General features: G+C 45.4%; 1 protein-coding gene across 1 annotated transcript; it reads right to left on the bottom strand.

Annotated features, from left to right (window-relative positions):
• Positions 1 to 15,128: 15,128 nt before the first annotated feature.
• On the bottom strand, positions 15,129 to 25,960 carry zbtb41 (zinc finger and BTB domain containing 41). The gene is made up of 10 exons (XM_079751123.1): positions 24,200 to 25,960; positions 23,692 to 23,899; positions 23,256 to 23,325; positions 22,707 to 22,854; positions 21,923 to 22,052; positions 18,853 to 18,948; positions 18,552 to 18,658; positions 18,316 to 18,421; positions 18,136 to 18,224; positions 15,129 to 17,699 (listed from the first exon to the last, which is right to left on the bottom strand). The coding sequence occupies exons 1-10, from the start codon at positions 25,434 to 25,436 to the stop codon at positions 17,071 to 17,073; spliced, it is 2,820 nt and encodes a 939-aa protein (XP_079607249.1). The 5' UTR covers positions 25,437 to 25,960; the 3' UTR covers positions 15,129 to 17,070.
• Positions 25,961 to 26,319: the final 359 nt, after the last annotated feature.

Raw genomic sequence — 26,319 nt, 5'->3', positions numbered from 1 at the left:
TTGTAACACGCTATCTGCTGCCGTTGCCTTTTTCAGTTGGCTGAGTGTCTCCTAACTCAGAGCATCTGTAGCTCCCAAGGCGTACACAATTCTCTCATTGCAGGGGTTCTCGTTGATATTGTCACCGTCTCTGCTTGCCGTGGCGCGTGAAAGTGTGTCGGCAATGTACTTGTGCTTTCCAATGTGCTTTCCTGGTGTGTATGTTACGTTAAGATCATACCTCTGTAATTGTAGAAGCATTTCTTGCTGCCGCGCTGGAGCTTTGCTCAGCGGCTTGCGCATAATGACCTCCAAAGGCTTATGATCGGGCTGCACAATTACTGGTCTGCCATAGACATACTGGTGGAACCTTTTGGCAGAAAACACAATGGCAAGCCTGAATCAGCCTGTAGAGTCAGCGGCTGCTTGTGATCATAATACCTTAGCACTGGGGCTTGTGTGAGGGTAGACTTCAGTGTCTGTAGTGCTGCGCTGTGGTGTGGGCACCACTGCCACGCTGTATCCTTCTTCAGCAGCTGTCTGAGCGGATCCGTAAGTGAGGCTTCATTCGGTATGCACTGCGCCAGGAATTTTGTCATTCCCAGCAGACGTTGGAGGCTTTGTTTGTCTTCTGGGGTTGGCATGTCGACAATCGCTTTGATCTTTGTGTCGTCAGCCTTCTGTCCTGCTGCCGTGATGATGTGTCCCATATACTTTACTGTGTCGACTTTGAACTGAATCTTGTCTTTGTTGAACTTGACGTTCGCAGTCTTCGCTCTCTTCATTACTTTCTGTAGGATTGCATCATGCTCTCGCTCTGATGACGCTGCTATAATCATGTTGCCTGCTATGATGTACACCCCTGGAATGTCGCTAAAGGTCTCACAGTTCTTCCTGGAAACACTTAACTTGCAGACCTGATCCCGAATGGGAGCCTGGGAAAGCGGAACCGGCCCCACGGCGTGTTGAACGTGCATAGTTTAGACGACGGCTCATCTAGCTTAATCTGCCAGTATCCATCCTTCTCATCTAAAATGGAGAAAATGGATTTCCCAGCTAGTCTGCTCCTCACGTCTTCGGGAGTAGGGATGGAGTAGTGCTAGCGCTTGACTGCCTCATTCAGGTTGCAAGGATCCAAGCATACCCTTAGCACACTATTCTTTTTCTTTGTGGCAACAAGACTGTTCACCCATTCTGTAGGCTCATTGACAGGTGCTATCACCTCCCTGTCCTGCAAGTCCTTGAGTGTCTCTCTCAGTGAGTCCATAATAGAGAGGGGTACATTTCTGCATGCATGAATCACAGGCGTGACGCTGGGGTCAATGTGTATGTGATGAACTCCAGGAAACTTGCCCAATCCTGCGAAGACGTCTGCATACCTCTGTAGTAGCTCCTCTTTGGTGGCTGGAGGTTTTCCTTGTTGTGGGGCTGCTGCTGTGAGTGCATCCACCCTTTTTACCAGTTGCAGCTCTTCACATGCCCCTCCGCCCAGAACAGGCTTGTCTGCTCGGCTACTCACATGAAAGTTCAGCACAGCTTCGCGTTTGGACGTCCTGCATTTTAAAGATGCTACGCGTTCTGCTGGTAGGCATGCTCCACCAAAAGCTATAAGCACAGTCTCTGTAGGCCGCAACTGAATGGGACCTGGTAGCTGCCGGTACACGTGCATTGGAAGCACATTTGCGTCGGCACCTGTGTCCAGCTTCAAATGAATTGCCACGCCACTGATCCTGGCTGTTTCGTGCCATACAGTGCCTTTTGCTTGGTGTGCTGCTTTCTTGTCGTTCTCATTTTCAAGCATGCCAATGTAGAGAGTCCACTTCACTTTCTATGTTATTTATAGTCTTTGACCTATAATTGCTGTTTTTCTCTGTGCTACCCCTGTGTGGCACCCTGGGTGGCACCCTGGGTTCAGGATAGTTAGTAGTTCTGTGCTGAGTTCAACCAGTTTCTATTAGGTTGGTTGTAAATGCACCAGCCATTCCACCAGGGGGCAGCAGCGCTATGGTACGTAGCACCAGAGCTCGAAGAAGTAGAATGTATCGCGAGTTCTGAATGAAAGACGTTCATTGCAAGCTGTTGCCAGAAACGGAATGTGTTTTGTCTTTTACAGGTGAGCTGGTGTTAGTTTTGTGCACAATGATGGTATAAGTTAATAGAATGTAATATAACATGTAATGACCAGGAAAGGTTAATTCAGACATGCCGTTTGTTTAAGGTAGACGTGATGCGTTTGCGACTACTCATTGGCGCGAAGTAGTAGGTTAGCCGATGTTTCCCTCCAGTAAGGTCACGTGACCATGCAAGGGGATCTGCTGTTATGTTTTATGAACAAGTAGAATGTATCGCGAGTTCTGAATGAAAGACGTTCTTTGCAAGCTGTTGCCAGAAACGGAATGTGTTTTGTCTTTTACAGAAAACATTATCAAATAAATGCATTGTGAGACCAAGAAATCGACCTCATCATTGAGCCTGTTACACCTGCACACCTTTGAGAAATGGTTGTTTTTTCTACATTTGTGACACACAGCACCATAAGCTGGGCATTGACGGGGCTCATGCGTGTCTCCACATTTATGGCAGACACTTGTTACCTGCTTCTTGTGGCTCGGTTTGTGCTTGTTCCAGCTGCCCGCGTGTGTTTGCCCAGCTGCTTTCCTTAATGTACCCACTGCGGCGTCGTGGACAACCAGTGACGCTTGCATCGCTTGTATTTGTGTCTTGGCGAGCTCTGCTGATCTACATGTTTCTAAGTACACTGGGACCATCCATATTATGTCAAATTAAATTACTTAGTTCAACTGAATTCCCCCCAAATTATTGCAATAACATGTCGCAAGTGTCCTTCAATGTATTTTAATGGTCTGCTTGGATGGTCCAAGTGTAGTTTGAAAAATGCACCCCTGCCGGCGACTTTCATTGGTTACTGCTGCAATTTTGTCCCGCCCACGGACGCTCTGCCTCATACGGATACAAATCACTTTTGCTACACATGTACCACCTAGACGTGTTGCAAAACTACCTGCAAAAAAACCCACAGGTGAGACTTGCAGGAGCAGATTCGAGCAGTTGTAACGATGGACTTGTGCTCGCTCATTAAAATGCTGAATCAATATAGCGTTCTATGTCATTTTATTTGTGAGGAAATTTTTCATAGATGTACAACTTCTGATGCATTAGGCCGTGTTTACATCTAGAGTTTTTTGTAATAGGGAAAAGTTGAGCCGACCGCTTTTTCAACAAAAAAAAAAGCTAGCAGCATTTTTTGTCCCAAAAGCGCCGAGAGCGTTTTTTCTACCGCCTAGCAACGAACCCATTCTAGACCCGACGTTACTCGCCTACTACGTATCCAGGCTAGAGCCCATTAGACATGTCGTAGATATCGACATGTTCTGTAATTAAAACTATTAATCGCTCCACCGGCACCTTCCCGAGTGATTTGTCTGCCATTGTTTCTTGTTTTGAAAGTTGAGAGTTTCCTTCGTGACGAAGTGTCGCTTGTGATTGGTCAGTTGCCAAAACGACACCTGACGTCGGCCGCTTTCTTCCTGAAAGTTGAAGTTTTTTCAACACTCCATATGGCAGAAAAAAACGCTGGGAGAGGCGTTTAAAAAAACGTCTTATAGTTCACATTTGGGTTTACAAATGCACACATTTTGGGCATGTTCTCAGATTATGAAACACGGGTGTGAGAATGTGTTTTGCACCAACTGCGCTGCAATGATTGTAGCAAAAGTGTCAATTGCATGACTCTTTGATGGTGTGATGGATAGAATAGGATTTGTGCACCTGTAACACAGGCTTGTGAACTCATAGACTTTATTTTGTGTTTACAATGGTAGAAAAAATATTCACGACTTCAAATGTACTGTTACACATTTGTGACTTCAGTGTACGCATACAAAATCTGCAGTTACAGGTGCTAAAAACTTTTGGTACAATAATACCTTGTATTGTTTAAGGATCTTTTTGGTTTTCGCGGCGCGGATAAGAGAAGAAGGAAGATTCTACGCATGCGCTCAGACATGGCGGTGTTGTGTGATTGTGTAGCACAGCACCACCTATCCGCCTGGCATGCATACCCAATCGAATTCCACACACTTTTGCGTCACCGTATGCACGCAGATTTCCTCCCGAAAACGCTTGTCTAAACGCGGCACCACTTTTGCGTCTTCTGATCAGACCGTCATCATGTAAACGTAGCCTAGTCAACGTCCCTCCTTTAAGCCAACTACATCCTTAAGACTTCACCAACTGGTTTGTAAGGGCGTATTCACACCAGGAAAGTCCTTAGTTCGATCTCTTTGGTCCGGACCAAAACGCAATGTTTATTTTTTGGTTTGTTGCGGTTACTTTTCACATTGCAATTTTTCGCAACAGTCCGAGAATTTGTCAACAACGCACGTTTGTGCAGAGATCGTTCAATCATTGGACAAGACGGTCGGGGGCGGGTTCCAGAAAGTTCCAGAAAGTGGGATCATATTACCCCCATCCTAGCATCCCTCCACTGGTTGCCCATTCACCATATAATTATTTTTAAGAACCTACTTATGGTTTTTAAAGCCCTAAATGGCCTGGCCCCACCCTACACTACAGAGCTCATCCACCACCATTCAGCTCCCAGGTCTAGATCATCGGTATGCATAAAAGATCATGTAGCATGACTCTGCGGCATGTTCCACGCACTGATTAAAACAGGGGTGACAGAGCTTTTGCTATGGCTGTGCCCCGCCTTTGGAACGAACTGCCTTCTTCCATCAGAGACGCTCTTTCCGTCACAAGTTTTAAATCTAGGCTCAAAACACATCTCTTCTCCCTGGCCTTTCCTCCCCTTTTATGACATATTATTTTTATTTTTATGTTTTCATGTACTGTTCTTTTTTAAATCAACTTTAATGTATGTATATACTGTAGGTATGTAAAGGTGTCAGTGTTCTTTTATATGCTTTTTTAGCACAGTGAAAACTGTATATAAATGTGCCTTATAAATAAATTGTACTTACTTACTTGCTTACTTTATATGCAACACTTTGCTTGACGTGCAGAGCATACAGTTCAAGTGGTGGGATATGGGGGACTGAATAATCTAAACCTGGCTGAAAGCCACCACATGAGTGTATGATTAGGCTGCCAGGTAGGGTGGTACATGCTGTGAGGACCGACTTGTCTGGGTCCCGATGCAAGTCCCTCTGGGCCATTATAAACGGCGGTAAAACATAGGTGAATTTCGTTTTACCAGTTTATGGTAGGAAATACTAAAATGATTGCTCAAGCAATCAAAATATTTTTAAAAATTCTTCTCAGCATCCCTAGAAGAAAAGATGGTTTTGTCCTAACCTTCACAAGCTGGAGGATCGGACCATCGTCCATCGCTGAGGCAGTGCCCAGTCGCAAGCCCCGCCAGCTCGTAGCCCGTGCTGCATGAGTATATCACTGACCTCCCCCGCACTTTGGCTTCACCATTCAGTATTTGCGGTATAACTCCACATCGATTTTCTTTAAGGGAACAGAGATATGACTGTGTTATGAATATGTTGGGTGGTTATATCATTTGAATGTTTCAGAGGGCTTCATTGTGGGCCCTTTACATATTTAAATTAGCTGTCGTAGGCCAATTAGTTATATCTGTACATTATATTCCTCTGTATACCTATATCTCTAATTTGCATAGCTGGTCTAATGTAAACCAACTCATATGTCATTTTCTTGTTCACTTTATATACTGCTCATATTACAAAATGGTGATTCCTGTTGATGATCCTCGACTTACCTTTACAGATGGGGTGTGGGTTCCATATTCCATTGAAACAAGTGTGTTGAGGTATTTCAGAGTGATATCCTACATTGCAATTTATCGATATTGTGTCACCAGCCACATAGTCAGCTCTCTTGTCCCGGATTTCACCGTGGGAGATTATCAGAGAAACGCAATAATCTTTTGCTGAAAATGAAGCAGGAAATTTATTCTCACATTCCACTGGTGCACAAAATATTTGTGACCATCAATATTTAGAATCCAGATGGTCCTAAACATCTCCATGGCTACAGGTCCATTCCAGACACATCTGATAAGAGGTTGAATTTTTGGAAGCTTCCAAAAATTGCCATACCTATACACTTTGGCACAGTGCTCCATGTGCCATCCTTACATGTAGTTGACCCCCACCACTCCTCCAGATCAGGTTTAAATTCAATATCACAACCATAAAACAGAAGCGCATTGTCTGCATATGTTTTTTGGTCAGGGACAAAAAAGCCATGATCCAATGTGGGAGCTAGGCACCTTCTGGCTAAAACAAATGAGACAAACACAGAGACACATCATTACTTGTTACATTTATTTTGTAATATTAAAAGGAAAACAGTAACTTCAGAATGACTTATAAATCAAACAGTCCTACCATTTACGCCCACAGGAACCCAAATCAGAAAAACAACAGCAAAATCTCTCAAGCTCATTTTGGTTTCCATTCAGTGCTCGAACTGCAGATTTGGTTTAGCCCAGGAATTAATATAGAAGCATAGCAGTTAATCATTGCTAAGCTGGTAAACAGAAAGATTGCCGTAAACCCTGACATGGCAGCCCAGAGGAGAAGCCAGGCCCTGGCTTCAGAGATACCTGTCTAACTGCTGCTTGCAGGTGTGGGGCTGAGGCAGCTGCCCTTCATAAAACATCAAGGGGAGAACAAATGTGAGCTTGGGAAGCCACATGGGAAGAGCAGTTGGTGACAGGAAGAGAAGCAATATTATTTGAAACACACATATACACACGTGACAAGACATTTGCCAACTAAACCTGAGTTGACGTCAACTGTTGTGAAACCAGTGTGCAAAGGTTTAACCAAACTGTTCAACCAAGCAAGTAAACAGTGTCTGCAAAACAAATGAGTTAGGAGAGGCAGCCTGGACATGAATAAATATTTGCCTTTTGGGGTTTAACTGCCAACCAAACCTTTCTTGGGTTGATTTCCAATGTCTGAAATGTCTCCTATACAGCAGGATCCCTCCCTAACCTCCACCTCCTCTATACTGGCCTCCTTCCCTCGAGATCGCTCAGACAGAAGCATCGTCTAAAGGACTGAATCGTAAATGGTATATAACATTCAAATGAAAATTACCCCTACGAAAGAAAGGCGGCCTGGCCCTGAACTGACAGAGAGGTACAAGATCACAGCAAATAACCCTTATCCTCTGCCTTTGATGGCTACTGCGTTAAAGGCACACATTCACCAAACCTGACCTAAGCAGCACCTAGGACCACCTCAAACATATACCCTCCCCGCCACACAAGAGTGGACGTTATCGGGAAACCGGGCCCTGAGCTGTAGTGACAGCGATTTTCCAGATTGGCTTGAATTGGCTTAAACGTAGTGAAAAACAATGCCTTCTGCTGCACTTCCTGAAGATATGGAGATGCAATTTGGTACTGGGCTTCTTGTGCTAATGATAATGCGGCATAAAGCCTACCATTTGCCCATACCAAATATAATACCAATATATATCGGGGCTTCGTTAAGGCTCGCACAGCTTCCATATTTAATCCAATGGAAAGATGGGTTGAGGCAAATTATGAGGTACCAGAGTTCTCATTGATCAACGTTGGTTTACTAGGCTATCTGTCTATAAACCATGCATAGCAGTTTTCCACCAAACCTGGTATTTATCAATTTGTTCTTGGCTTAATGTGCGTAGATCAGCGGCCGTATTCACAAAGGATCTTAGGGCTAAAAGTAGGTCCTAACTGGTGAATTTAGGAGTAACTCCTAAAAGTAATGGGCGTGTCACTCTTAAATTTAGGACTCCTAACTTTTTTCAAGAGCAATTCACAAAGTATTTTAGGCCTAAAAGTAGCACCTAAATCTAGGAGAGCTTAAAAGTCCTCAAGAGGACTCCTAACTCACTAAGACCTATTCACAAAGAATCGTAAAATGCCTGCGAGACGAAATGTGTTGGAGACAATGGAAGACTGTGAGTTAATGAAGAGATATAGGCTAAATCGTGAGGGTATTAAACTTGTTGTGGAGTTAGTGCGGGATGCAATAACATCCCCGACTAACAGGAATAATCAGATTAGTCCCGAAATAAAATGTTTGGCAACACTACGTTATTTAGCAACAGGGAAAATGCAACTTTGCAATGCAGACGATTTCGGAATATCGCAACCATCAGTCAGCCGTGCCATAAACCAAACTATCAACGCGCTCTCTAGACCACATATCATCCAACAGTTTATCTGGTTACCTTTGGACAGTCAACAATTACACAGGATCAAAGCCAACTTCATGGCAATTGCAGGTATGCCCGGTGTGGTCGGTGCTATTGACGGGACGCATATAAAAATAATTGCGCCATCAAAAGATGAAGACGTGTTTGTCAATAGGAAGAAAGTGCATTCCATCAACACACAGGTTGTTTTTGATGCAAATGTTAACATACTGGATGTTGTTGCAAAGTGGCCTGGAGCTACCCATGATTCGCGCATTTTAATGGAGAGCGGTCTGAGGCAGCTTTTTGAGAGGCACCATGTACCAGTTGGGTGTCACTTGCTGGGTGACAGTGGCTATCCCTGCAAGACGTGGCTCTTGACACCCAACCTCAATCCACAACCGGGAGCACAGTTAAAGTAAAACATGTAAGTGATTATGCAGATTACGCTTAGTCCTATGTGTAAAACACATCGTATTGGCTCTTTGACGCCTTTTATTTGTTGAATCCATATTTATTATTGTTAACTGTTTTTCTCCATATATGTTAGAGCACACAAACATACCCGAAATGTTGTGGAGAGAGGAATTGGGCAGATGAAACGTCGGTTTCATGTCCTCCACGGCGAAATACGCCTCACCCCAGAGAGGGCAAGCACATTCATCACTGTATGTGCCATTCTACACAACCTCTGCAAGTGGAGGAACATTCCACAGCCAGACGATGATGATGATGATGACGACGATGAAGAGGACGATGACCACGATGATGATGATGATGATGGCGATCAACATGACAATGAATTTGGCCGTGTGGAACTGAGTGGACTGGCATTTAGGGATCACTTTGTGAATACACATTTTAGGTAAACACCTTGGCACAAATCAGTCAACACACATTTGTGTAGTTCATAACATTTATTTTCTTTCAATTTTTCTATCTTAAGACTGTAATATTCTGTCTTCATTTTTATTAGCCACTCTTTCGCTTTGAGGACCTTTCTTTGCCTTTTAAAACCCTCATTTCCATCCTCAATTTCTTCTCCAAAAGTGAACTGGCACCAGCAGCAAGAGGGAGAGGAGAGGCAGTGGGTGCACCAAGAGGGAGAGTTGGAAGAGGAAGAGCAGGGAGAGGAAGAGCTGTGAGAGGAGGTGCAGCTGGAAGAGGAAGAGCTGTGAGAGGAGGTGCAGCTGGAAGAGGAAGAGCTGGCAGAGGAAGGGCTAGGAGGGGGAGAAGAGGTAGAGCTGTGTGATGTGATGCTGCAGCTGCAGCTGGACTTTGATCTTCATTTCTCCTGTGGGGAATATATATATATATATAATTTGTAATACAATTTTGGGAAGTGGGTTGACCAGTTGCGCATTGTAATTCTTCTGTAAATATTAAACAGAAAGGTTTTTCATGTAGCCTATTGCAATCATTGCATGCACACCCCTCAATCTCCTTTAGCAACTCGACTGCAGGATCAGCTGCACCCTCAAGGCCAGTTATGCTTGTGTCCGAGCCTAGGACGGCGTACACCACAGATGCGACCGGGGACAACGGCTTTGGTGCAGATCCTCCTCCAACAAATTAAATTTCAAGTTTTAAGTTTTTTTAAGTTTCATATCACTGTAGCCTTTGTTAATTGTAAATTTAAGACATGCAAATGCATTTCCCAAATGAATGCAAGCAATGTTAATAATGGACTTACCTGTAGCTGCGACAGCTCTTTTATAGTCGGCAATCTCCAACCTACACTGTGACTGCAGGGCATACCAACGTTTTTCGCAATCGTCGGTAGAGCGACACACAGCAGGGAAGGAAGCATTTAGGTTCACGCCTATTTCTAAGTAGTAACAATTGGTCCTAGGACCAATTGGCCTTTCGCTTGCGTTTCACGTTTTCATCATCCATCATGATAAGGGGACTTGAACAGCGGTATGGGCTGTTATTTAAGTGCTGAAATATGCTCATTGGATAATAGTTTGCAAGGTGTTTTTTTTTTTATTGCCTCCTTGATTTAATGCAATTTACGTATTTTTATTGTTTGCTTTCTCTCTCTCTCTCTCTCTCTCTCTCTCGAACGTGCAGGCTACAACGTCATTATCGTGGTCTGCATAAACTTGTCAACATGCGTGTATTCTGCTAACTGCACTGTCCATAACTACTTAATAGGAATTAATTTCTAGCCTAGGCTATTTCCTTGTTTTTCGGTGATTTAGTGGTCTCGTCTGAACAACCAATCACCGCACTGACCCCTTCTAAACTCGTGCACGAGAATCGACGTAATCCATAGAAACGGCGCGTCACTCTTAGTTCACTCTTAGTGGTTCATCCTTAGTAAGAGTAGGTCTCAGCGGCTTTGTGAATAACTTTAAAGAAAAAACTCCTACGTAAAATATTTTAGCGCGAGTTAGGAGCACTCCTAGCGGTAAGATAAAATGCTTTGTGAATACGGCCCCAGGAGTATGTTGACACAGAGGCTCTGACCATGCGTATGCAAACAAGCGGGAGAGCAATGGAATTAAATAAGGTAGTAGTGGCAAACATAACCAGTTAATGGTCTTGATTGATGATTGCCAATTGATGTTACCTGCACATAAAATTGTGTGTCACTTCATCTAGGATGGAATTGTTTGATGGTATGTTGTAGGGTGGCAAGAACCATGAACCAGGACCAACTAAACTATATTAATATCCCCGTTACCAGTACCGCTCGTGTGTGAGCAATAGAGGGAAACTGGGTTGACCATTGTCCATGCTCCCTTTCCTACAGCTGCCCCCAGATTTCGCTGGAATTCTGTACAGTCCCGGGCAGTGGCGTCATTAGGCCTATTTTAGGGGGGCTTCAGCCCCCCTAAAATATTCTTAAGCCCCCCTAAATAATTTTATGTTCATTTATAAATAATTTTTTATTTATTTATTTTTTACAAAAAAGTGCCGACAAATTCAATATAATGTGGCGAGAATTTGAGCTTAGATAAATAATCATATAACCAGTTATTATTAACTTAAATGTGATCATAAATCTTAGTTTCCCTTATGGAAGCGGTCAGTGCGTCGTTATCGAGTCCATTCCACTTGTTCATATAGAGCATGCCCAAATCACTGAAATCCAGTCTACGTTTTCCCTGCAACCTAGGTTGTAATTTCTCAGTTTTTGTTAGCTGTTTGTGAAATTAAACGTTCGCTCACATTCTGTGCATCTCCTGGGGGCTAAGCCCCCCCTGTCCTTAAAACCTAGTGACGCCCCTGGTCCCGGGGAAGTATTTAGTCTTTGATGCCGGTTAATGACATCAGGCAATAGGGAAATGGGTCCAAGACCTCCTCTGAAACGAAGTTGGGTGGCGCTGGCTGCCAGTCAGGAGGCTAAACGGAATAGGCTTAAGGCGGGCAATCTCGAGGCAAGACAGTCCTTCTGTCCCTGCTGAAGGAGTTGCGTCTCAGCTTCTTGATAAGTGATAGCCATCGATGTTGATCCTAGGATGTGATGTGTAACCCCTTGAATCAGTTGCTAGTTTCCAGGCGAGGGATGGTCTGTTGCTTCTTTGGTACTTCCCAGGATCTGGTTGTTAGGAAGGCGACCTCAACCTGACCCTGTCATCTTCGGTTCTGGGGTCGCAGAACAAGCAGATATCCGGTTGAGCATCGAGGGAGGGAGATTTGCTGAACCCTTGGTAATTCGGTTTTCTATTATTCCAATGTCAGGGAATAATGGGAGGGGTCTCCAGTAGGTTGGGATCATCCCGTTTTCTGTGCTTAACAATTTCTGTGCTGCACAACTCTAGCCAGCACCTTGTAGATGGTGTGCATAGTGACTTAGGTGTGTGTTGGGAGGAGTGTAGCTTGTATAGTAGGGTGCCTGGCTGGGAGTTCCACTGGAGGCCTAGTGCTGATTCTTGGCCATCAGTTTGGCTTGGCGCTATCCAGAGCTCAAAGCTCTCAGATCATGCTGTCGTCCGGAGATGACTTATGATTTCTGATTGGTTACTCTTCCTTGGATAATAGGTTCCTCAGGCAGTTATTCACATAGAGCGATTTCAGCACAGTTGTCTGGTCGGCTGTGCTCTCGAAAAAATATATAAAACATCACCATAATCCAGTATTGACAGAAATTTTGCTTGGATAAATCTTTTTCTCTAACTAAAAGGGAAACAGCATTTATTTCTATAATAAAAAAACAACGTTTTTTTGTTAGACACTCAATGTGATGTTTAAAGGACACATTTTAATCTAAGAAGAAACCAAGATATTTGTAAACTGGAACTTGTTCAATTACTCTCTTATCTAGTGTAATAATCTGACAAACATTGTCTGTTTTCCTTGATTTTGAGAAGCACATCATTTTAGTTTGGTCGGAGTTTAGCACAAGTCTCAATTTGTGGAGGAGGAGTAAGGAGTTTGAGAACACACCATCAACCTGAACACTTTGTGTTCGGCCCCTCAAGTAGCTGGCAAACCATTTGACAGCTTTTAAAGACCATCCACCAACCTCGGACAGGACAGAGTGGTCAACTGTGTCAAACGCCCTTGACAGATAGCAAGAATGGCACAGCACAATATTCTTTAGAATCAATAGCACTTATGAAATCATTTAACACTTTCATAGTCGCAGTGACACTGCTGTGTAAGATTACATTTAGAACCCAGTATCTCTCACACCAGCAATAACGCAGTGGTCACTCAAATCATTTGCAAAAGAGTGTTGACTACAAATCAAGGAGTGTAGAACTTTAGGATTAATTTCTGGAATGTCCTTGGCCCATCCATAACCTCTGCTGTATTTGAAGCACCAGTTGGTGGGGTTGGCCATACGGCCGGTTGAGGGCAGCCAGGCTGTCTGTGAAGGCATACCTTGAGTTGCTGTACAAGTCTATGTTACGGAGGTGTGCGCGTCAAAAGGGAAATCTAGCATTAGAGGATTTGGTGGGGGCTGCAGGCTGCAGAAGAAGGGAGTATGATATCAGACAAAGCACAAACTTTATGGTGGTTTCCAAGTCCTCTCCCACCTCAGGGTTTTGGCTAATGGCACGTTTCAGTGAAAATTAGGAGTTTTCCCAGCCCTCGCTCAGCTTTTTTACGCCTGCACTCCATTATAATTAGGAGTGGGAATCTCTTGGCACCTCACGATTCGTTTAGATTCCGATTATGAGGTCAACGATTCGATTCTAAAACGATTATTGATGCAACAATTTTTCTTCTGCACATTTCCATGCTTGAATTTCAAAAATATACATCTGAGTTTGCTACTCAGTTTGCTAATCACTTCCTACTTTTGTGATGATCATTAAATACATCAACAGATGAATTAACTTATGTAAGATTTTGTTAGAGAAAAAGCTTATTGTCACAAATGTGACTTTCTATGAACAATGCAGCTTGCATTACAACACAATATGGAAGTATGTTAAAAATAGGTTTCAGTTTTCTTTTCTTTCTAATCTTTCTTTTCTGTAATGAAAGAAAAAGCTGCTCTTGAATTAGAAGGAGTTCTTGTGTCTGGCTGTGAGTTTGCGTACATGCTATGCGTAGGCTGAATCGCAATCGTGTCAAGACAAATCAGATTGGCCAATACACACTGAAGATGAATTAAATAATTTTAAAATTATCCCTCTCTGGCGAACCGAATGTTGCAGCAGGCGAACAAATTAATTCTGATTATTAATTTATCTGCATCGAGACTGAATCGTTCTAGAGAGAATCGTAATGCATCGAAGAATCGATTATTTTTCCCACCCCTAATGATAATATCATGACTTCATGCACACAGTACATTCAATTTGTTTTCTTGAATCGCTGCCAAATAGACCGATATAAAGAGGAACCTCCAAGGCAATATTTCCCAACAACATAGGAGCGACAGACAATCATCATCCGACAATGAAATTAAATGAAGTAAACAAAGAGAATTGACTGGCCAATGATACTGTCGAGGCACATCTCTAGAGACCTTGGTCAGCCTCACTCAACCTCACCTTGGTCAGTGTTCGCTAAAGTACTTAGCAAACACGTACTTTTAACCTCTGATAGGCTACTATGCAAACTCTGATTCCTTTAGTTTAGAAGGGAGGCCGGCAGAGGGTGTGCCAAGAAATTTCTGCTTAAATTACTCATCATTGTATAATGCTCAATAAGCAACGAGCATGAGGATTTAGCAGGACCAGTATTTATCAAGGGATATTGCGGCTATGACAATCATAAGAATGCTTCATTAACTTCAACATTTTCATGCAGACAAACATTCAAAATGTTCATGTGTGCGATAGGATTTATAATTTCTTCTAAAGACTCTTGATAAATGACGGCCCTGGTCTCCACTACCTCTTGGAGGAGCCACCTTCCCTCAGTCAAATTTGCACAGGACACATGCTTCTGCACAACACCTTGTGCCATACCTCTATAAGTATAGAGCCTCTTTGAGTGCAAGATTGGCTATCAACCACCTACTTGAGGCAAAACATAGGCTGCTGCTGGAGACAGTAATGGCGTCTCTGGAAGCAGTAAGGTTAATATTAGTAGAGTGAACACTGCCATGTGCAGTCTCTGCAGAAATGGAATCAATAAAACTACTAAACAACAAGGGTATGCACTAGCTGAGTTTCTTCACAAAATATGTTTTTGTTTTCTTTATCGTGTGTATCCCTGTATGGATTATGCTTATTGGCTGAAGGTTTCGTAGAAACCATCTCTTTAGGCTCATTACTAACAGCAAAAGTGATCAGGATAGAAGCTCTTAAGTGCTTGTAGATTAAGATGTATGACATGAAGATGTGAAATGCTTTATTTTGCTTCAATACAACCCTATACACGGGTCTATATAGACATAGAAAATTAAATCCATTCATAAAATTATATACACATATACTTGACTTAACTTCCTGTCCCATGTAGTTTATTACTAACATTTAGTTTAGTTCGGTACTTTGTCCCAATTGTTTCGAACAATGTCCAAACCTAGAGAAATATGTCTTCATATTGGCTACATTGGGTTAGGACACACGGGGCCTTTAATCACCGACTTCGGGGAAAAGTCTGCCCATGTCTCCACCTTTGTAAGAAAAGTCGGTTCAATCTGTATTATAAACAGATTGAACTGATTGAACAACTGAAGCTCCGTCTGAACCGAAGCTCCGTCGGTCAAACAGTTCTTTACCTGATCCTTTCTGTTGTAGAGCTAGCAGTATGGACTTCTAAACAGCTATTTCAATCCATTGGGAACATTTTGAAATGTGAGACGCCTCCTTGACACGCGGGCCTCATCCAGTGACCTTCAGCCATCTGCAGAGGCCCCATCCCCTACCATGATGGCTATACATTGACAGGGTTTTAAATGATAGTAATAATAGGGTTTTTAATAATAAATTACATTTCCAATAAATCTACATCTGCTGGGGATTTATAGATGTTCTTTATTAAGGTAGCGGATAGAGGTAACAGTTTCCACAATAACTAATGCCACTTAATTACAATATTATCACTATATATATATATATATATCACACTAATGAGGTAACTAGCTTAATCTGATAATTTTGATGGTTTAAGTTTACCCTCTCTGATTCCACTCACTTGTGGTCTTCAATTTGTAAGGATAATTCAAATCGTTTTCTCGTTTTTGGTTAGGGTTAGTGCTTGACAACAAAAAGTTTGATCTACTTGATATTCTTGAAGTTCATGGACATCGGAAAAAACATGGACAATGTTTTATCATTCATCCGCTTAAGGATTTTGCTGGGAATACGGATTATACTTTAGTACCCGGACCAGTTGGGACCTCTTATTTGAATGCTGCACGAAGGAGAAAAGGAACATTGAACATTGCCGAAATTTAAATATTCTTCTGCAGCGAATCAGGCATATTGTGATTGTGTTGTCGTCGAGCAGACATCCGGTCAACAATTCTTTGTTGTTAATGTTTTGTAGAGCATTGATTTGACACGGTTAAAAGGCTTCCCTTTTTCCTCCCCTTTAGTGATGGTTTCCCATCACTTAAAAAATAAAAATGCACACCCTTGAAACGTTATTGACCAATCAGATTTGACTACTCAACAATGATGTTAGTGGAGGCGATGTTAGCTCATATGACGGTCAAAGTGTTCCTCCCTCCCAAGGGGCTGCTTCCTGCTTCCAGAGCCCCAGAGGCCGGGCAGTGAGCCTGGTCCGAGCCGGGGGCCCCAGAGGCCAGTGAGCGTGGTCCAAGCCGGGGGCCCCCTGAAGCTGGTCAGTGAGCGTGGTCCGAGCCAGGGGCCCCAGAGGCCAGTGAGCGTGGTCCGAGCCGGGGGCCCCCTGAAGCTGGTCAGTGAGCGTGGTCCGAGCCGGGGGCCCCAGAGGCCGGGCAGTGAGCGTGGTCCGAGCCGGGGGCCCCAGAGGCCGGGTAGTGAGCGTGGTCCGAGCCGGGGGCCCCAGAGGCCAGTGAGCGTGGTCCGAGCCGGGGGCCCCCGAGGTCAGTGAGCGTGGTCCGAGCCGGGGGCCCCAGAGGCCGGTCAGTGAGCGTGGTCCGAGCCAGGGGCCCCAGAGGCCAGTGAGCGTGGTCCGAGCCGGGGGCCCCAGAGGTCAGTGAGCGTGGTCCGAGCCGGGGGCCCCCGAAGCCGGTCAGTGAGCGTGGTCCGAGCCGGGGGCCCCCGAAGCCGGTCAGTGAGCGTGGTCCGAGCCGGGGGCCCCCTGAAGCCGGTCAGTGAGCGTGGTCCGAGCCGGGGGCCCCAGAGGTCAGTGAGCGTGGTCCGAGCCGGGGGCCCCCGAAGCCGGTCAGTGAGCGTGGTCCGAGCCGGGGGCCCCCGAAGCCGGTCAGTGAGCGTGGTCCGAGCCGGGGGCCCCCCGAGGCCGGTCAGTGAGCGTGGTCCGAGCCGGGGGCCCCCCGAAGCCGGTCAGTGAGCGTGGTCCGAGCCGGGGGCCCCCTGAAGCCGGTCAGTGAGCGTGGTCCGAGCCAGGCGCCGCCGGGTCCAGCCCCAGCAGCGTCCCGAGGTAGGACTGCTCCCGGGGGTCCAGCATGTGGTGGGAGCGCACGGCGTGGAGCACGGCGGTGGGCTGCGGGGTAAGGGCGTACTTCTCCAGGAAGGCCTCGGCGGCCGCCTGGTAGGCAGCGGCCGGAGGCGAGCCCTGGGGGTGCATGGGGAGGACGCCGGGAGCTGGCTGGGGGGACAGGGGGCTCTGATGTCCGCCGCTGCCCTCCAAGCCCCCTCTCTGCTGCACGGCAGAGTCGGCAGACATGGGGATGGGCGCCAGCGTCATCGGAGGACTGCCACTGACCGCGGCCGCGTGCCGTGGCGGTTCGCCGGACTCGGCCCGGTAGCACTTCTGCGCGTCCCCGTACGGGGGGAGAGCGGTGGCGGCCAACTTGTCGGCTTCGAGGACCGCCGTGTTGAGGACGTGCACGTGGTCCACATGGTACTTGAGCTTGTCCTTCCTCTTAAAGGTGGCGCTGCAGTGAGGGCAGTTAAAGGGGCGTGCGTCGGAGTGGGTCACCATGTGCTTGGTCAGCGTCTTCTTGATGCGGAAGCTCTGGTGGCACTCGGAGCACCAGTAAGGCTTCTCACCTTAAGGACAGACGGATAAAGACCAGGAGGACATGAACTCAACACTTACTGCACAGACACCTTCTGTTAAAGAACGCTTGCCAAGAAACAGAGTGGGACGTGAAATACAGACTTCGTTATCTGCTAATACACAATCAAATATAAATATGAAGTCAAAAGGTTGGAGGACATGAAATATGAATTTCATTAACCGCTTATACAACTTCGAAATGCATGTGAATAAGGAAAGAAACAAAGATCGATATATAGATATAGATTGATAGATAGATCTCTGTAAAGTATGCATGTATATTTCAGATTATCTCTGAAACTTTAATTTTGGTGTGGGTTTACCATCAAGAGGGATATATCTTTATATGGAGATAAAGATAGATAGATATAGATATACATGTATACATATAAACATAACAAAAATAGAAAGCACAAGCACTCTCACCAGAGTGTGTCCTGAAGTGCATTTCAAGGCTGGACTTCCCTTTGAATTCTTTCTTGCAAACCTCACACTCGTGCATCGCAGTTTTATACCTGAAAGAAAGCATAAGAATATCTGACCAACTCACACAGCAAGAAATCTTTTTCTCTGAAATAAATATGAAGAAATTATGGGTTAACAAACTTCTGCCACACTTTCTCTCCCAGATGCACGGTTTTGTAGTGGACTGTGAGATGGTCGGGCCTTCTGAAACACTTCCCACATTGCTCACACTGGTGCGCTTTCTCCCCTGGGATGGAACAAGTTACACACCGAATTATTGTCAATTTACTCATCAGATATAGTCCTTTCAGTGCTCAGTTTGGGTAAACAGAAAACAGGATCAGTGCTCAGAGTGCCACGTTGGAAGGCAACTTTACCAGAGTGAGTTTTCTGGTGTTTGGTCAGGTGGTCGTGGCGAATGAATGTCTTCCCGCATTCCTCACACTCGTAGCGCTTGTCATCGTGGTGCATTCTGAGGTGGAGCCTGAGGAGGGAGATCTTTAGACATTGGAGCACGGCGTCTGGGGAGCGCCCTCCCTCTCCCACACTACAAACTTACCAGTCTATGAAGACAGATCCCTGGCCAAAAATACACACACTTTAGAGTGCCTGAGAGGGTGAACCGCAAATCAATTCCTGCACCAGTATCTGACTGTCTGTCTGTCTGTCTGGGTGTACCTGTACGAGCTGCCGTGGCGGAAGCTCTGGCCACAGATGCTGCAGAGGTGAGGTCTCTCCCCGCTGTGGATCCTCAGGTGCTCCTTCAGGGTGGTCCTGAAGACCAGTTCAAGCTCATTACAACCAGTAGAACACAGCTCATTACAACCAGTAGACCAGTCCATTACAACCAGTAGACCACAGTTCATTACAACCAGTAGACCACAGTCCATTACAACCAGTAGACCACAGTCCATTACAACCAGTAGAACACAGCTCATTACAACCAGTAGACCAGTCCATTACAACCAGTAGACCACAGCTCATTACAACCAGTAGACCACAGTCCATTGCAACCAGTAGACCAAAGTCAATTACAACCAGTAGACCACAGCTTATTACAACCAGCAGACCAGTCCATTACAACCAGTAGACCAGTCCATTACAACCAGTAGACCAGTCCATTACAACCAGTAGACCAGTCCATTACAACCAGCAGACCACAGCTCATTACAACCAATAGACCAGTCCATTACAACCAGTAGTCCACAGTCCATTACAACCAGTAGACCAGTCCATTACAACCAGTAGACCAGTCCATTTCAACCAGTAGAACACAGCTCAATACAACCAGTAGAACACAGTCCATTACAACCAGTAGAACACAGTCCATTACAACCAGTAGACCAGTCCATTACAACCAGTAGACCAGTCCATTACAACCAGTAGACCAGTCCATTACAACCAGTAGACCACAGTCCATTACAACCAGCAGACCAGTCCATTACAACCAGTAGACCAGTCCATTACAACCAGTAGACCAGTCCATTACAACCAGTAGACCAGTCCATTACAACCAGTAGACCAGTCCATTACAACCAGTAGACCAGTCCATTACAACCAGTAGACCACAGTCCATTACAACCAGCAGACCACAGTCAATTACAACCAGTAGACCAGTCCATTACAACCAGTAGACCACAGTCCATTACAACCAGTAGACCAGTCCATTAAAACCAGTAGACCAGTCCATTAAAACCAGTAGTCCACAGTCCATTAAAACCAGTAGACCACTGTCAACAAGCGGCTTTGTTGTTAAGCAGCGTGTCCACCGCAGGACCTTATTCAGGACCTCTGCCCCTTCGGAGGGACATGGTCCGTTTCTACCGCAGGAACCAGGCAGATGATCTTTGATCCCCAATAGCGTCCCTGCTCTTGGGGGGGTAGGACTTTTTAAAAGATTCAGGAACCTTGGGGGTGTGGCTTGCAGCACTGAACACCTCTGATTGGTTGATTACCCAAGCATTTTATTTAAATCAGTCTAACATCTTCAGCAGCAATCGGTCTGTTTATCGTTGACTTCGACATGCAGTAAGTCACACCGTCCTCTAATGGCGTTAAACCGTTCCCTACCTCGCGTTAAGACTCTACCAGCTTAAGTGCTCCATGCTTTTCCGTATCACGCCCGAGATGGAGCATCTCAGAAGTCGGGCCAAAGTGAGCCCTCGCTTCCAAGCGGGCTGGGTGACGTCAGCCTGGTCACTGTTCGGAGCCAAAAATTGTCCATCAAATTGTAGGAATAAAGACTTATAAAGAACAATAATCTGTTTGTTTATGTGTATGAGACGCATTGCATGAACGTAGAGTACGGCTAGAAATCTCACAAGCTTGATTCTTTATTATTCGTTAATTTCCTTGATTATATAGGACTGATTAAAAGGGTAATGAAGGTTAAGTGTTTTGGTCTGTATACTGACTGGGAGGTTAACTTTGTTTCCCTGGTAACGCCTGAGGGTTTGACTAATACCTGGAACAATCATTACCCTCCCGTAAGGTTCTTATGCATGGAAACGCTGTTCACTCCTCCAGTAAATAGGACAGACCTTAGCTACGACTTGGCAACGGGAGGTATTCTAGTCCGCTCAGCTATGCGCCAGAGAACTAACGTTATGCATTGTACATATTTATAATTCAAAATTTGAATTCAATGGGAATCGCGACGGTCTATAATTTCAACATAAAGTGTACATATTTATAATTTGAAATTCATCCCAGCCTTTATACCAACGATACTATAGGGTCTATAGCATATAACCACGTTTTCTGATTACAGTTTAATGCACTTATCACAATTTACCAGCTCTCGTTTCGAAGGCTGAACAGGCAATTTGAATGGAACTACTTAGCAGGTGTCCGTATATCAGGGGTTAATGCACACCCTGCAGCCAATCAGAATCGAGTATTCCCCCAGACCATGGTATAAGTAAGGGCACCGCGGTGAAGTGAGTCTGATGATATTCTTTGCTTTTCAACTGCTATTCAGTTGCTTTGTGAAATAGGATAGATTTCTTTCAGAGTACTCTTGGTGTAAAAACTGGCCATTGGACAATATTACACACTAATAGATCATTTGCGAACAACCATTCAATACGCTATTTAACACTTGGATACAAATCAAACTCCATAGTAATTTAATCCTCTCAATACATACATACGGGGCATACGCTGATATTCACTGGCTTTAGCAGGTTCTGGGTTGAATGCGTCTTTTCAACCCGCGGCTCTTATTGAAAGGTTTTGCATATTCGCATCTACTGACAGTAGACAAGATTTTGTGGGACCAATTTCCTTCTCAGTATTTTGTACTTCTTCATGTCCTTTATGCATAAGGTGCCTGATGTCAAAGGACATTTGCAGGTGTCATGGGGCTGATAAACCTTTGACGGGTTATTTTGACTGGAGTTCTTTGAACTAAAAGTTTGGGGTCATTTTGCAGTAGATGCGGCTATAGTTGGGTGGAGAGAGCTCCTGGAATCTTTGGGGAAAGGAAACCATGACAACTCAATCAGAATTCATTGTAAATGCTCCGGGGGAATGGTTGAAATGGTTTCCCCACAACCAGTTGTTATTATCGTGGTAAAGCACCAAATTTGCGGCTTTGAATGTGTGTGACATGTTAAAGTAGAAGTAGAATAGAAGGTCTAATAACCTCATGTCCAAATCAAGCATTATCATAGGGATCTATTGCAAATAAACAAGGGATTAGACGGGGAGGTTGTGTGTTAAGGGCCAAGGATATGATCAAACTTACCGCTCCCTCACTGACTTCCCACAAACGGGGCAGGTCCATTTCCGTTTGCCCCCGTGTGTACACTCGATGTGCCTCTTTCTGTTGCCCGTGTCGTTGAACTGTCGGCCGCAGATCCCACAGGGAAATGGACCTGCAGACAAGTGTCAGTTTGTCTTCACGGGACATCTGGGACGGACTGTTCTAGTCCTAGTCAGTGTGTCTTTACGGGCGTCTTGGATGGAGAGGTGTTAGTGTGTCTTTACGGGACATTACGTCTAGGACAGACAAGTGTCGCGGCAGTGTCTTTACGGGCCAATGCGTCTAGGACAGATGAGACTTCTTAGCGTTTTGATAGAATCGGCTAAAAACAGCCAATTGAAGAAAGCGTCTATATACGTTTTTTGTGCTCCAAAACGAACGTTTCAACTCGTTATCATACAAAACATATCCCAAATCCATAATGCATACAGCAGGCTCCTCTCTAGCAGAGTGAGTTCCTGACACAGATCACGGAGTCTGTTAACACAGTTTCACCCCCTCTTTGTACGGCTATTTGAGAGATATTAACATGAAATGCAGCTCTTGAAAGAATCAACAACTCTTGAAATATTAATTATTGGCATCAGTCCACTATTTTGAATTCACTCGAGTTACGATGAACGAATTTCACTTTTTTACGGGATTATTATTACATATTTATTTTATCTGTTTACAGGGCATTTTCTGCCCTCTAGTGGTCAGAATTCCAGTACTACTGAATGATTTTATCGACAACATTGTTTCAATAATAATGTCCACTTCTCACCCAAATGAAACTTTTCCTGGTGCTTCAGTCGGGCGAACCTGGACTTAAAGTGTTGGTCACAGAAGGTGCATTTGAAGGGCCGGTCCTGGCTGTGCAGGATCATGTGTTCTTCAAGGTGAGGCCTGCGTGTGAAGGTCTTCAGACACACCTGGTGGTCCGGAAACAAGCAGTCAGTCTACAGACCAAAACACAATCTCATCCCACTAAAGACCCGGGTGGAAAGAAAGTGAGGTGAGTGGTATTAAAGCAGGGGTACCCCACTGTTTCCAGTGGTATTAAAGCAGGGATACCCCAGTGTTTCCCACTCTGACCCGGGAGCTGCTTTGGCCCAGGATCCACAAATATATTTTATAGTGAAATAATCCCTTTTCAGGATTCAAACTGATCAAATATGAATAGTCCAATGAAACAGACAAGGCATTAATGCATATGCATAGATAAAAAATATAGATATTGAAAACCACCGATATGGATGACAGATCTATGTGGTCTACAGATCAGAAACAGTTGATATTCAGAGCTGGGACGGTTGAACGGCTTAACTCCTACCGCACATTTCCAGCCGTCACTCTTCTTGGTGCGCATGGCAAGAAACTCCTGCATCTGGTCGGGGTGAAATCTGGCAACACAGGAGGGATGGAGTGGGTCTAGTCCGTCTGGACCAGGTGACTACCAGCCAGACCATTCTGAGTACACCCAATGTATGACAAAAATGTCTAAACATAAATAATAGAAGAAAATAATCTATAAATTCAGAAATGCTTATCTTTGTTTCTTTCTCAATTTCTACATCTTAAGTAAAGTAAACTGGTCCACAGCAAACTCCAGGACTATTGTAACAAATCAACTGGTCAGCAGCAGACTGCAGGAGGGGGTCTATTGTAACAAATCAACTGGTCAGCAGCAGACTGCAGGAGGGGGTCTATTGTAACAAATCAACTGGTCCGCAGCAGACTGCAGGAGGGTGAGAGATGTGAGCCCTCACCTCCTGACGTGCTTGGTGAGCGTCTTGCGGCTGGCGTGCAGCTTGCTGCAGAAAGGACACTTGTGATCCTTCTTCTGGAGCTGCGAGTCACCCGCGTGCTTCTTCTTGTGCACCGTCAGGTTGGAGTTTGTTGAGTAGCGCTGGAGACAGACGTCGCACTGAAAGGGCTTCTCGCCCGTGTGCACCCTGGTGTGACTCTCGTACTTCCCTTGGAACGACGCATACACATAATGAACAACACTGAATACATTATCACAATATGAACAATACTGATAATGATAATAACTGATTAAATTGTAGAACAAATCATAGGAATAAGGATAGAAATAATATTAATAACAATAAAGTAATGATAAGATCAGAGACCCTTTCCAAAGCGCTGTCAACATAGGACAGACACTCACTCATAACCCTGGTTATGGGTCTGCTCTGGTTTGGAGCGTTCACTGAAACACCAATATGAAGGGAGACCAGAGGACGGTCTTCTATGAGACCCTGCTGAGCTCACCTGCACGGTCAAAGGTCTTGTCACATTTGGGGCACTTGAGGATCTTCTTGTTGGCCTGGTGGATGAGGATGGGGGCCAGACCCTCAGGGTACACCGGAGCCTGGGGGACATTCTTCACGGCCGGGGCCCCTGGGGGCCCGGAGAGCTTAGCGTCGGCTTCTGAAGAACTCTGCTGCCATTTCGCACGCTTCAGCGAGCCTTCACCTCCGACCCCTGCCTCGCCCCCCTCCCTCATCCTCACTCCCTCCTCTTCAGTGTCCGTCTGAAAGTGCGACGTCTCGCTCAAGTTCAATTCAGGGTTAGGCTTTTTCGTGAGTGTGTCTCCTTCCCTTTCTTCTTCTTCTTCCTCCTCCTCCTCGTCTTCCTCATCCTCGTCTTCCTCCTCTTTAGCTGACGAGGTGGGGGGCTTCTCTTTGGGCTTAGCCAGGGGGTACACCGTGAGCAAATCCCTCTTGTACTTGGCGGGGGTCCTCCGGCTGCGAGCTGACCTCCGGGCCCCGGTAGCCGTCTCAGCCGGCCCCTCGGTGGGCCCGGGCTGCTCCTGGGCCGCCTCCCCGCGGCGTTGGAACCCGTGGCTCTGGACCATGTGGTTCTGCAGGGACTTCATGCTGCACAGCCTGCGGCCACACATGGAGCGTGCAGTGCTGGTCGGTGGATCCTCACGGACCATGCCCCCCGGACGCCCGGTGGTCCCAGCAGTCCCCACCTCCGGGACCCTCTCTGTCTGGGCCGTCTGGGACCGGCAAACGTCCCCTACCTCCACACACAGCAGCTTTAGCACCTCCATCATGTCCAGGAAGCGAGCCGCCTCCATGAGAGCTGGGACCTCCGCCTCGGCCACCAAGCACTCAGAGGTGTAGAGGAAGCCCAGGAGGTGTCTGAACACGGACTCGTCCACGTGGTCCAGGGTGACCCGCCCCGTGGAGGGGTTCTTGGACAGCTCTGCGTGGAAGTAGCTGCTGCCCTGGGCCAGCACCACTTTGTGGGCTTTATAGATGTTACCGCCGACGGCCACAGACACGTCACAGAACCGCTCCCTGTTCCGGTCCTCGTTCAGGAACCTGAGGAGGCTGAGGCTGTGATGGGACATGGACAGGTGTCTTGGTTTTGCCACAGCTGGTTCTGAGACTCTGCGTGGTTCTGTAGCAGCCACAGAGACCGCCTCTGTGGTCTTTGGACGGTCTATCATGGTGCCGGCACATTTTGAATGCTGGGGTTGGTTGGACTTCCTCTTCATTTCGTTGTCTGACAATAAACTAACACGGAAAAGGACCCCTATCCACCACCTTAAGGACCCTTATCCACCACCTTAAGGACCCCTATCCACCACCTTAAGGACCCTTATCCACCACCTTAAAGACCCCTAACCACCTTAAGGACACCCCCCCCTTAAAATAGAATGTTGACAAACGACGATGCGCCCCCTTGCAAAACACCAGACACGTTATTCACTGTTTACCCTGCGGATCCGTGACGCGTCCTCAAGATTTAGGATGGTGATAAAGTTTGCATATAGATATTATTTCCTGGGTGATTGTTGTTCTTCAAGTGCAAGAGAAATGTCGGACGAGTAGCGCTTCATCTGGCGTTCTCCTTGTTGGCTGTTTCTGCTCTGTTTTAAGCGTCGACTCGTTTCAAACAATACGATCTAGGAATACTATATTTAATGTAACTTTGAAGTCGCTTATTTACTTGAATATATGTGGTCAGAGAAATGCAAATCCGTAAATATAATAATTGTGATTAAGAAGAGCCAGACGAATGTGCTACCTCCAATATTCAAATCGCTATGGTGGCTGCAGGGTACAAGGGGTAATGTAGTCCTGATGGCCTGGGTAATGTAGTCCCAATGGTTAATGTAGTCCTCATGGGTAATGTAGTCCCAAACAATAAATAACGATAAAGAAAGATAAGAAGACTGTAAAGGAAACAGTGACAAATCAAAAAGGGACATACATTTCGATTTAGATATAAAATTTCGATTTAGATATTAAATATGGATTAGGATTAAGGATCTAGATTTAGATTAAGGATTACTTTTTATATATAAAGATTTAGATTTATTTATACGATTTAGCTATAGATTAAGCATTTAATAACATTTAAGATTTAGATATAAG

The sequence above is a fragment of the Pollachius pollachius genome (assembly GCF_949987615.1).
Source record: "Pollachius pollachius genome assembly, chromosome: 14".
NCBI lineage: Eukaryota > Metazoa > Chordata > Actinopteri > Gadiformes > Gadidae > Pollachius > Pollachius pollachius.
The sequence above is the reverse complement of the archived record's forward strand: the minus strand, read 5'-3'. Positions and strand labels throughout refer to the sequence as shown.

Coding starts and splice junctions, on each gene's coding strand:
- zbtb41 (XM_079751123.1), bottom strand. CDS start 25,436: ATGAAGAGGAAGTCCAACCAACCCCAGCATTCAAAATGTGCCGGCACC. Junction 18,949..21,922: donor GGGAAGTCAGTGAGGGAGCG/GTAAGTTTGATC, acceptor ACTGGTCTTCAG/GACCACCCTGAAGGAGCACC. Junction 18,659..18,852: donor CGCCACGGCAGCTCGTACAG/GTACACCCAGAC, acceptor CTCCCTCCTCAG/GCTCCACCTCAGAATGCACC.